Raw genomic sequence first — 12,680 nt, forward strand, 5'->3', positions numbered from 1 at the left:
AGTTTTGATATAACAGTACTAGACTCTTTGTCAAGTAATAAGAAAGCAGGAAAATCCCTCCAAACCCAACACTAAAACTTTGTTTTAATACACAGGATTTATGTTGATTTGATTCAAACTAGAACAAAAATGGCAGTATGCCAGACAAAGCCACTTTTTTTGGTCCACGCTTCAGTGATTATATGTTTTGAAAGAAAATTACCAGTTAAATACATTCAATGTCTTATTTTTAAGAAAAACTGATGTCAAAGCTGTGTTAAGAACTACCTTCCCATTATGTTTAAGCAACATGATTTAATGGAAACTACCCTTTGAAAATTGATGCCATCATTTGTCAGAAGTTTAGTTTAAAAATATATTTTCAATTCATTTTCTCTTAAATGTCTTTCCCCCCATTCTTTTTGTATGCTCCAGATGCATAAATGCCAAACAGTTGCATGAAAGTCCAGCATGAATTGTTAACATTGTCTTTTCCCCTCTCTTTCTGCTGTTCATTTTCATCCATGTATTTTTTTGTTTGCCATCACTTTTTTTTTAATACTTCATGTTAAATTAATTTGAAAACATCCTAAGCTGTGCAACCTCTGCGAGTAGTAACAGCGGATACCTGTCTGTTTCACTATTTAGTCCCTCCTCCTACCTCTCCGTCTTCCAAATCTGTGAGTACGCCAAGTGAGGCTGGAAGCCAGGACTCTGGTGATGGCGCTGTTGGATCTAGGTATGTCACTTTCCTTGTCATATTCCTTTGCTTAATACTTGTATACTGAACAATTAAGCTTTAGAAGAAATCAAGTTTAATTACTTGATTATAATATAATAATATGAGGTTACAGTGTTATTGAATCTGTGAAGTGACTGTTTTTACAGAAGTACTTTACTTTAAAATTTGAAATGCAACTACACTTCCTAATTTGAAATTGCCAGCATTAACATGGAGTTGTTTAAACTTGCAAGTTTAAAGTAAAATGAGTTTGAATGTCTTGTGGTAATGTTCTTGTAAGCATGACTCTCTTGAGACAATAGAAGACTGGAAAAGTCCAACTTCTGGACTTTTTCCAGGTTTTTCTAAAGGAGAGTGTGTATGGATGATAGGCTGATGATAGGATTTCCTTTTTCCTTCTCTTGTAGTTGGTCTAATGAAAGATATTGTCTATAAACTTTGCTTTGCTTCTGATCTTAATTTTTTTTTCCTTACTCAGAACAGTATTTCTTGTTATTTCACTTTGCAGCCTACCCTGTAACATAACTATATCACTCATAATCTGCGTCATTTGGCCAAAACATAGCACCATGTTAGTACAGCCGCAGTTGGTTGGGTTTTTCTGTTCCAGTACTTGCCACATGTATTTGACCATTTTTTTTATGCATGACAGTTTGAGAAATGCTGCTTTAAAGAGTCAGATAAGTATTTCTGTTAAACTAGGAATTCAAAGTGGCAATATGTCGGTGATAAGGTGGGAAATACTTCCAAAGGATATTTCTAATGTTTCCCATGCACAGTCTGTGAATAAGAGCAGTATTTGCCTAATTATTTTTGGTAATTATATTTTTCTCAGCAAATTAAATTTGTGTGCTTAAAATTTACTGAGTATGCATTGTGGATAAAGATTAGTTAAAGCACAGTAACTAGAGCAGTTATCATCAGTTACTTTTGTGCTTATATGAGTAGTGGTTTTGGAGAAAGAGTGAATACTTACACCTTTTTGAAACATCTTTTAAAAAAGACTGCAGTAACATTTTGGATGTGTGTGGATTATGCATGCGTAACTGTATACAGTCTTAATCTGAAAATATTCCAAGATTTTAATGACATGAACAAAGGTTACAAGATGCCTATTTCTAAGTAGCAACCATTAAGTTAAAACAGAATACATCAGGCAGCAGGTATGAACCCAAACCCAAACTCTCTTTTTTTCTTTTTTTGTAACAGTGCTCAGGTGTGATCTTGTGCATGGCTTATTCACTATGCAATTGAAGTTCACCCGTCATGTTAATAAAGAAAAAAGATAATTGTTCCTTAACTAAGAAGCAAATTTTACATTATTTGAAATCTGTTATTATTGAATATTAAAATGTCATTTTATACTTTAATTCACTGTTTAGAAGAAAAAAACAAAAATTATTTGATGATGACTTAAAAAAAATTTTATTTCTATTTATACATAATTTAGATTCAGCATGAAACAGTATGTATAGGCCACGTATCTGTAATTGAACGCCATGTTGTATACTGAATTTATTTCCACCTTATAGGTGTACTGTGCTCTCTGTATATTCCTCAGACAAAGGAACATAATGTTGTATGCTTGCATTTCGTAATGAAGTCTTGAGAAAACTCATCTCTTAAGCCCCTATAGTTTCATGCATTTGCAAACTTTAAATCTGTCTCTTGACAATTTCCCAGACGTGGAAGCATAAAAAGATTGTGGTCTTGAAGGCATGGAGGGGTGAATGTGTAGTTAAATTGAAGGCTATATAGAGTCACTGTTAGTGTCCCCGTGCTTGTTCTCCAACCACCAGATAACATTCTTCCCCTCCCCCAGTAAACAGATGTCTATGTTGTAGTATATTGGTATAAGTTTGTACTGCATTCCTAATGCACATGTACACTCGACCCTGAAAGTCAATGGGGAAAGTTGGACTGTATGATACCCTTTAGTGTTACACATGGCATTTCACAGCTGACTTTCGTATCAATATGAGATGAGTTAGAAAGCCCAAGTTGTTCCACTGTGCTTGATAATCTTAAAACAAACCCTTTCGTATTAGTGTGCTATTTCGGTTCTTTTTTTTTTTTTTTTTTTTTTTTTCTCTGTGGCCATTTGTTCTCTGGTCATGCTGCAACTATACTTTACAAAGATGATCTCCTTTATTAGTTTAGTCTTTTCTCCGCTATGGTGGTGAATCTTGCCAGTAACTTCACTTATTTAGTAATTAGTAGAGCAGTGTTCAGACTGTGTTCCTGCTGTTACTTCCATGTGTCTTGCTTTATTTTCATCAGTAAAGAGTTTTGGTTCCCAGTTTGATACTCTCTCTCTTTTCCTCAGTTAAGAGTGTAAATTCAAGACTGGAAATTAATACAGTTGGTTTACTTTTAGGTTAGGTGGATGCTTTGTAGAATTAGTTTAAAGGCAGAAAATACTTTTTAGAGATATAGGAAGCATTAGGAATGTGCCTGGTTACAGAGACATTCGGGCATATGTGGAAGAATAGAAACTTCTGTTCACTGTAGCTTGTAGATAAATTCATTTAACTTAAGGCATAAAAAACATCTGGAAAACAAAAGGAACAGTGTTTTACATCATTTTGGTACACATATAATAGATTAATTTTATCTCAGAATGTGACCTTTATTTTAAAGGAACATCTCTCAGAAGGACATGTATCCTGTACGACTTGTTGACTTGAACTATTTTAAAAGGCAGACTATCCATGATACAGCTGAAGCAACTCTTGAGAGTTAAAAGAATGCTTTGAAAGCAGGAAAGCAACCTCAGTAAGGGCTAGGTCTTAAGCAGGCACAAAGGTTGAAGCCTTTTATGTTTGTAGCCCTTTCCCCAATATGCTCTCAAGTGGGATTGAAAAAGTTGAGAAATGTTTGACAAGTATTGTGGTAATGCAGTATTTGAATCTGTAGATAAGTTGTCCTTTGCAGAAGCAACATGAAGGCTGAGGTGGTGGTGGTTTGATTTTGCTTTATTTTTTTAAAGGCATGATTGAACAACATATGAGCAGTATCCAGTTTGAAGTCTCAGGCACCAAATTAAACTCCTAGCTTAAATCTATTTGTTCAAGAAAAATAGCAGAGACCTAAAGAATAAGTATACTCAAAGTAATTAACTTCGTGGAAAAATGGTGTGTTTTCTGATGCACAAAAGATATGGAAAGGTTTTAATGATTTAGGTATTAAGCTATTGCTGTGGATGCAACAGCAGTAATGTAGAATTTGTTAAATATGAAGACAGTGGATTTGTAATTCTTAATTAAACTATAAGTAATTGTTTTTCTAACACATACTTTCTATAAGAACAAGGTAGTGCATGACACACACATTTATGAGTTTTTATGGCATTACCTGTACATTTTTAGGATCAACTTTACCTTTAGGAATTGTGCAGCTGGTTTATAAGAACATTACCATGCATTGGATGGAAATGGAAAACTACCTTTTATTGATTTATCATAGTAAAATATTACACATTCTTTATTTTGTTAGTTATAAAACATTATTTTTAAAAAATATAGTAGCATCTAAGAAGTTCAGAGAAAACACGTTTAATTCATCTGTTAATCTCTCTTACAGGCTTGTTTTAAAATTCTGCCTAAGCCTGATAGCAGGCAGTAGACTAAATGAAAATTTGTGGAGAAGGGATGAAAGCTAATAACGAAGGGAGAGGGAAGATTTATTCCCCCTTCATACTTCTTCTGATACAGAAGTGACTTGAAATGGATCTATTCTGTTCATTATTCCACATGACTTTGTAATGTGTTATTAATATAAAGCCCACTATTTCTAAGAGATGTAAATATCTTAAGTGGAGTTGGCTCTAAGTCGGATGACACTTACAAGCCCAAGGCAGTGCTTAACCTGTAATTACTGCAATGTCACATCTTGGAAACTCTAGCAGTTCTCCGTCCCAGTGGAAATGCATTTTTGCCCCTCTACCAAAAGGCTTATGTGTTGACTCATTTCCTTTACCAATATGACAGTTTCCTCCACATATTTACTGCTCTGGGCAAGATTGCATTACGTTAACAAATCTGTCTTCATATGACATGAACAAATCTGAACAGATTTTAAAAGGAATTTGAAGTTTTTAGTGGTTCTTGTCAGTATTTAAAATTTTTTTGTTTGCCTCTCATAAAGGCTACATTTGTTTGCAGATCTTTAACTTTCAATCTTTAAAATAATTTTAATTCTTTTTCTAATAGCTCTGAATTCTGTGTTTGCTTTTTAACTTTTGTATTTACTGCATGTGTTATTGCACTGAACGTATACTGAATTTCCCTTAACTGATGTTACATTGCTTTGTTTCTTATGAACAATGAAGTAACTATAAGCCTACTGTAACTCTAGCATTTCATAGTGTGTATTTGCTTCACTAATCTCTGGCCTTTTTTGCTAATGCTGCATGATTGTTCAACCTGGGGTATCAGGACGCTGCATTGGGATACTGATCCATCAGTTCTTCAGCTCCACTCTGATTCCGATCTGGGGTATTGCATAGATTTCTTATATTCCCTCTTTCATGTACTTATGGATAATAAGTATAAGAGCCTATTTTTTCTTTTAGACTTCAAGTTGTTGTTAAGTGACTGTTCTGTAAGTAACAGGAATTCACTGTCCCTAGACTTTACAATGGGAAATTTTTGTATTATTTAATAGACATAAGAGGCTTATTTCTAATAGCAAAACTTATTTATTCATGTTTTTATTTGAGTCTTTCTTTGGCAAAATGTAAACTTTAAAAAGTAATTTCTTTGAAATAAAAAGCTTAGAATTACTGTATTTAAAAACAGAGTGACTCCCATGTTTTCTTTTAAATACATTTATAAAAGCTGTAGCTTATTATAAGCACTCATGATAAAACCCATATCATGCTATAAGCCTTATGATTCTGTCCACTAAAACCTTTCAAAAGGGGTTACTCTTTTTCTTTTGCCTTTGTCTTAGGAGAGAGGTGGATGATAAGAAACTAAATTTGATATAGGTAAATTGTTGGATCGTTGCAATATTACTACAATACATACTGAAATTAGCTTTTATGGGAAGTTAAAAAGACTTGAATTAATGTTGTCTGGTTCTTGGAAGTACATTACGCATTGTAGTTTGATACTAGCTGTATCTGCATTTATAGGATCTTCCATAAGCTAAAGTCAGAAAGCTTAGAGATTTTCAATATCGTATTCTGGAGTAATGTATTATGGATAAGTCTTTGTCAGTGTGTGAGTTTCAGATTAGAGTTGCAGTTCTGCATTCTAAATAGTATCTTAGGGGTAGACAAGAAGGGGCAGCAAAGGTAAAAAGACTAGGAAAAACCTTTTCCTTCAGAATCACTAAACCGGTTTTTAAGCTTTAAAATCCTAGAACCATTGCTATACAAACATGACTCATGTAAGCAGATCTGTTCTACATGTGTGATACATCCCTATTTTCAGTGGCAGTACCCTAGTCAACCACAAAGAGCAAAACTTTAAAGTTACATCCCATAATCCATATATATATTTGCACATCTTTCTTTTTGTCACAGATGTATAAATAGCTGTTGATTTTTAAATAATAAAATATTATTCATAATCATGTGACTTCCTCAGAGTTAAGTTTCCACTGGATTTAAGTTTGACTAAGCAGTGCTATGACACGATGACTTGGGTATTACTCTAGGAAAATGTGAAGTAATTCAGAAAATTTCTGATTTCTCTATTGATTTTATTTAGACGTGGACCTGTTAAACTTGGAATGGCCAAAATTACACAAGTTGACTTTCCTCCTCGAGAAATTGTTACATATACAAAGGAGACTCAAACACCTGTTATGACTCAGCCAAAGGAAGGTGAATGGTTTAAGTTGTTACTACCTAAGTTATTTTTCTTTCCTTTTATTATAATGATGATGACTGACTGAATGAGAACCAGCACTTGTGATCTGAAACTTAATAAGGTAGAATGAAGGTTGATCTGTGAGATAATTGGTATAAATTCTATTATTAAATTCATAGAGGTCTTGCTTAAGAGTGTTACTGTCATTCTGCATCTTGTTTAACATTACTCTTATTACTAATACATGGTATTTTCTCACTCCTAGTAAGTGTTCATATTGGATACGTTTGCTTAATTAGCTGACAACTGATAAGTAAAAGTGGGATATATCTTGCATTTATATGACACTTAAGAATCCACACACAACTTACTTGAAGGCTGTGTGTATCCTTACAACAAACCTCACGATTAAACCCCTTAACTTCCTAAGAATTTGAATTTTTATACCTGGAGCTTATATATTGAGTTGTAAAAGAAGGAACTAATTTCCTTATTAACCCATGCAGTTTCTGTTCTCAGCAATTGAACATATGCTTTCTTTCAGTCATGACTTGTTTCCTTTTCAGAAAAGACATTTTTCCAAAGAAGGCGTAATTGGCTAATAAATTTGCTTTTCAATGTTGAAACAATTATCTGCAAATGAAAATAATAACCTTGACCTAGTTTGTATGTAGTTCTCTTGGTTGTTTAATATGACTGACTTTGAGTGTGTGTATTTGCTAGCAATTTTAGGACCTAATTCTATATTCATAATTTTTAATTTTCCTGCTGTTTAGTATATGAACTTTTGGGTATTTATGCAGGGAGGTAAAAGCACTCTTTAAAACATGAAGAGAATACTCAACTGAAATCTTATGCTGGTGTTTCCAGGAACTGTATCATTTACCTGAAAGCGTAATATGGGTGATGTAACGTGTAACATAAATGATGCAGAATTGTTGTTGATCCAATCTACATCAATATGCTGCTCATGTCTGGAGTGTGTCTTGAAGTCACTTTGGCAAGTTTAACTAGATGCAAATGAGTTTTAGTTAGGGGGAAAGGGGAGGGAAAAGAAAGGAAGTAAATTGCAATAATGTGTTGAGAAGTTTCTTCCCTTCTTGTCTCTGGGTATCCAGTATAAGGGATTGGTGTATCTTCAGAACACAAACCAGATCTTTCAAACTTCATTATTCAGTGAACCAGAATAACAGAGGATATGCTTTTTCTCTAACTGTGTTTCTTTTCCAGACTTCATTTTATCTGTATCCCTGCACAGATAAGCGTTTTGGGTTTTCCTGCTTTCACTTCTCACACACCCTCACCTTTTCCTTTCTCTAATTCCTCAGGTTTTTTTCCTCCCCTCTGTCAGGTTCATGGGATCTGAAGACTTAGTTCACAGTTTGTGTGCTTGAAGAGTTTTACTTCTTCTGCCTCCTGTCAGTGGAAATTGCCTGGGACTGCATGATCTTGGTTTCACACTCAGTAGATAGGCTGTAGTTGAGGGTTCCTGTAGTGGAGCTACGGATGGGTCTTCTGTATTTCTGCATTTACCAGAAAGCGCTCTCAGTACACATGCTGTCTCCTGATCTGTTCCACCTTAAAAATAATACCGTTTTTTTGAAGGCCATCATCACTATTTTGTTACGTGTACTTCACAAAAGTCACTTACAGATGCTTTTTCATCATTTCACTGTCAAGGATCTTTTTAAGGTCTGTCTTAAGATTGCCTAAATATGTTCATAATTAAGCTGTATGTTCACAATTTACGGTAACATCTGAAAGAGGACATGGGTTTAAAAAAAAAAATTCATACTTCCTCCAAAGAAGAGAATCACTAGGTGAGATTCTGGTTATGGGAAGCAAATTTTGAAGTCTTTAAAAAAGCTGACAAAAGCAATATGCTGAATTTTCAGAGTGTGATTAGATAAATGAAAATTAGATAGACTGTATCTCATTGATTCTTGTTTTTTCTCACAATCTGAGGGGGTTTTATTTATTTTAGTGAGTATACTGTAAACTAAAGATAATCTTACAAAGTACACTTGAAAGTTGAGCTTGAAACTGAATTTACACTTACAAATAGTCTTCAGTAGCTCCCTTGTACAGCAACAAGTTGCGTCTCAGCTAGGTTAGCTCCAGTGTTCACTTTCTTATAAAACAGTGGGCTTGACCATTCTTAATTATCATGTCTTGAGATTTTAAAATGCTGTTGGAGCTGTGCTTTTGAACAAAGGAAGAATAGAAGCATGTTTGTTAGATATGCTGTGTAGTCATTCTGCAGGTTTAGGTCCACTTGTCCCGTAGGTTGAATTGTGCTAACACTGATTTTTGAGAGAGGGAGAAAAAAAACAAACAACAGAAAAAACAATTCTACTTCTGTGTGCCACAGTGGTTATGTAGTTATATTGTAACCTGAATTGGGAAACATTCAAGCTACAACTAATCTGTCTGGTGGGACAGAGAGGAACTAAACTAAAACGGTTCCTAATTGTTATGGAAATATTTGTGTCAACACAAACAAAATGACAGTTAGATAGGGGAGATTTCATGTTCTCAACCTAAAGTTGGCCTTGGGAGATGGCTGTTTTGGATTCAGTGTAGCAAATGGTTAAATTTAAATTACAAGTACCTTTCATCTGAATAGTTCTGGGTTTAAAACACAAAGGTCACTTATCTCAGAAGTTGATAGAAAAGACTGCATTCAGTAGTTGAGAAATCCTGTTCCTGGTTTGGTTTTTGGGGGTTTTGTCATTCTGCGATACAGTAGTGGTAGTCATCTTTTTTGTTTGGGGACCAGATAAATTTATTTTGGCTTGAGAAGTGTTGTGCCATACTCAGTGCTGTTCTCCCTTATTTTGTAACTAATAAGCCTACACGTCTAGGTCTCTGTATTGTTACTACACTTTAATAATTTTTGTCACCATCATAACATGAACTTAGCTTAGGCTGCTCCATTCCCCAGCATCCTTGTTCTGCTGTCACCTTTTCTGCTGTCTAAATCTACTTCTCACTTCCCATGATGCTGTATATACCACTGCTGCCTGCTTCCCTCATTGTCCATTTTTGGTGGATTTTTGGATCTGCTCTCTGAAAATAAATTTGGAATTGTGTTCCCTTCACACAGTCATTTCTTTCTAGCAGGCAGCAGAAGCAGTTTCGGCAACAGAGATGCAATTCACATGTGAACTCTGGTATATGTCTTAATGGTCTGCAGACTCCATGTTGGCCACCACGCAGAGTACTGTAATCATTGGTGCTAAATTTTTTTTTCTTATCTGTACTTCTTGCTATACTGTATACTGTTTGATCTCTTCCGTTGTGATTTGCTAACGTATTGTTCAAATTCACATGGAAAGAAATTAGTCACCAGTACACCCCATAAATATGTGTTATGAGTCCTTGAAGCAGTTAATCCAAAGAAAGATAGGCATATAGAGGAATAGGATTCTGCCCAGCTGTCACAGTTAAGGCTTTTCCTGGTCTAACAGGATAGAGGTTATTTAGTGCTGCTGTACAGTATTGTGCATGTGCAATCACAGCTAACTTCAGACAGTATTATTACATTAGCTTCACTCTTTGAGGAATTATTGTCTGGTAAAGTCTCCCAAGATGCAGAATGAAAATATTAAGCATTTTTGTCCTTTCAGTTCTGACTTAGGCAGAGTAATAACAATTTGGTGTATAGGATTGGCCTCTTGAATGCTGTTACAGTGAATGTTGCATTTTTACATTTTAATATTTTAAAAAGAAATAATGGACCCTTGTATATTCATGTATTATTCTGTACATGCCTTAAATGTACAGTGAAATATAGATGGGAAAACTTGATATGAAGACATTCACCTTAACAAAAGCCACCAATTTCACAGATGATTTAACTTTGATTAACCTACTCTGCAGCAACAGATTACTCAGACAACTGGAACTTCACTCTGTAGTGTTATTGCTAGGTGCAGCCTAATTTACACCACTGCTTTGCTTTCTGTCTTGCCAAAATACATCACAATTTTGATGTTAACTCAAAGTAAAAATTCAGTGGTTCATTAAACCTGTTTTTAGCATTCATTGACAAGAAATTTGTTGCTATTAAAGTAGCTGTTATTTTTATGCAATCTTTACTGCTCAGTTTGTAACCTTAGATCCTCTATTTGCCTGTCAGAAATAACATGGAGTTAATCCCTTAGCATATTAAAATGAATATTCATCAGTATGTTGATGTGACAGAGTCCCATTTCCTGTCTTTGTAGCCCTATGACTTTTCTAAGTCTTAGCAGCCTTTTTTATAGATGTGGAATTGTATTTGGTATACTGACAATTGAAATGGCGTAAAATGCCAGTGGGTACAGGCAATAATGAATAAGGAGGATGAAGTTAGGCAGTGCCTTTAAGGTTTCCAAATTTATGTAGCTGACTTGAAATAAATGTGGTACACCACTGTATCATGGGTTCTTGATTTACAAGATGTAGAACTCTTTCAGAAATAGTATGTTGAATCTTTCAGTGTTTGGTGGGTAATGTATTATTGTTAATGCCAATTCTTTGCAAATACCGGCACCTGGCCTGTTCTTAAATAAATTTAAGATAAAGGAAAGAAAGGAAAATTAATTAAAATACAAATTTCATATCTCTTTTGTTGTCCAACAGCTTCATGCTGCCTTTTTTGACTATAACCTTCTGTGAGAAAGCATCCTAGTTTAGGATAATGAGGTCAAGAACTTGTATATGTGGAGGGTTTTTGTTTTGTCTAGTTTTTTTTTTTTCCTCCAGATCCCTTAATGAGAAAGTTTGCTGTTTGCATGACTCTTCTTTAGAGAGAAGGTTTTAGATTTATGTAGTTACAGATAAATCACAGTGAGATGACATGTTCAATTTCAAGTCTGATAGTTTGAGAATATTAAAATAAGCGCTGTATCCTGCATTTAAATGCAGTAATATCAGCTGGCTGTATGCAGTGAAAGTACTATGAAGGAATTTAGAGCTCTGTATAATATATGCCATTTATGTTTCAAACATTAAAAGGCAGGAGCAATCAACTATATGATCTTTTGAATAAAATATGTAGATTAGAAGGTCACTTAGCACTAAGGGGTTGACCATCTGCATTTGACAAGAATTTGACTCCTGTCACTGAAAATGGTACTTAGAATCAGTGTAGTATGACTAATGCAGGGTTGGGCTGAAATTTCTAATTTGGGACTTTCAAAGCTAGGATGATGTATCCAGGGTGACCCAAAACCAAATTTCTAAATTTGAAGGCATCACTTAAATCTGCAAGATTGATTGGCAGGGCGAGCAAGAAGGGAGATTTTTATCCAAGTGGCTATAATGTGAATATGTGGTCCTGTATTTGTTGTTCTCAAAACCATGCGTGTTAACTCGTATTACATTTTTTAATTAATCAGTGTTCACACCTATAGTGATTCGACATTAAGAATTCCATTCTTTAGAATTGCTACAAGTTACACAGTTTCCAGATTACTAGTCCGCTGTACATGTGGATCCATCTAAAAAGGAGCAGTGTCTTTCTGTTTCTCTGCGTGATTATTTTGCCCAAAAAAGCTTTCATTTTTTTTAAGTAGCACAAAAGCTGTAATTGGCGTGCTTTGTAAGGAAGTGTCAATGTGCAAGAGAGTGGAGATCACTAAGAATTCTTTTACGCGTTCTTTCCCCTTTGCACCACCGCCTCCTCAGCAGGGTCACTGAGATCACTAGCTTTTCTTGAAATGGCCATTTTCACTGGCAGGTGCATTATACCCTGTATTTTCAGATTGTTTTTCCATTCTGAATGTTTGGCAGGTTGATTGCTCTGGCTGCATTGACGGAGAAAGGGCTGACAAATGCGGTTGGGCTGGCTGAAAAGACAGTGATTACTGTTTTCCTTTGTGGCTGATTGAGGCCCTTGAAAGGAAAGATTTTAACCTTCACCATTTGGTTCAAAAGTATGAGCATATATTGAAATCATTCATGCCATTTATCCTAGTTCTGTAAACTTGTCAGAACGTAAAAATCGCTCAATTTCAAGTAATGTAGGATTGGCATACGTCATTATCATTTTGATTAAGTTGGAGTTTGTATTATTGTGTGCATTATACAGTGTCATTTAAAGCTTTCTTTCCTGCAGGTACAGTTATATTTTTATTGCCTATACTATGGAGTTA

The 12,680-nt window shown here is 34.8% G+C and overlaps 1 protein-coding gene across 1 annotated transcript in view; it reads left to right on the forward strand.

Annotated features, from left to right (window-relative positions):
* DYNC1I2 (dynein cytoplasmic 1 intermediate chain 2) overlaps positions 1-12,680 on the forward strand; it is a 28,810-nt gene that overhangs the window by 6,631 nt on the left and 9,499 nt on the right. The window contains exons 4-6 of the mRNA XM_086465750.1: positions 628-718; positions 5,158-5,217; positions 6,439-6,554. Of these exons, the coding sequence (XP_086321876.1) occupies positions 628-718; positions 5,158-5,217; positions 6,439-6,554 (267 nt within the window). The remainder of the gene's footprint in view (positions 1-627; positions 719-5,157; positions 5,218-6,438; positions 6,555-12,680) is intronic.

This window comes from Leptosomus discolor, chromosome 5 (genome assembly GCF_034619465.1).
Source record: "Leptosomus discolor isolate bLepDis1 chromosome 5, bLepDis1.hap2, whole genome shotgun sequence".
NCBI lineage: Eukaryota > Metazoa > Chordata > Aves > Leptosomiformes > Leptosomidae > Leptosomus > Leptosomus discolor.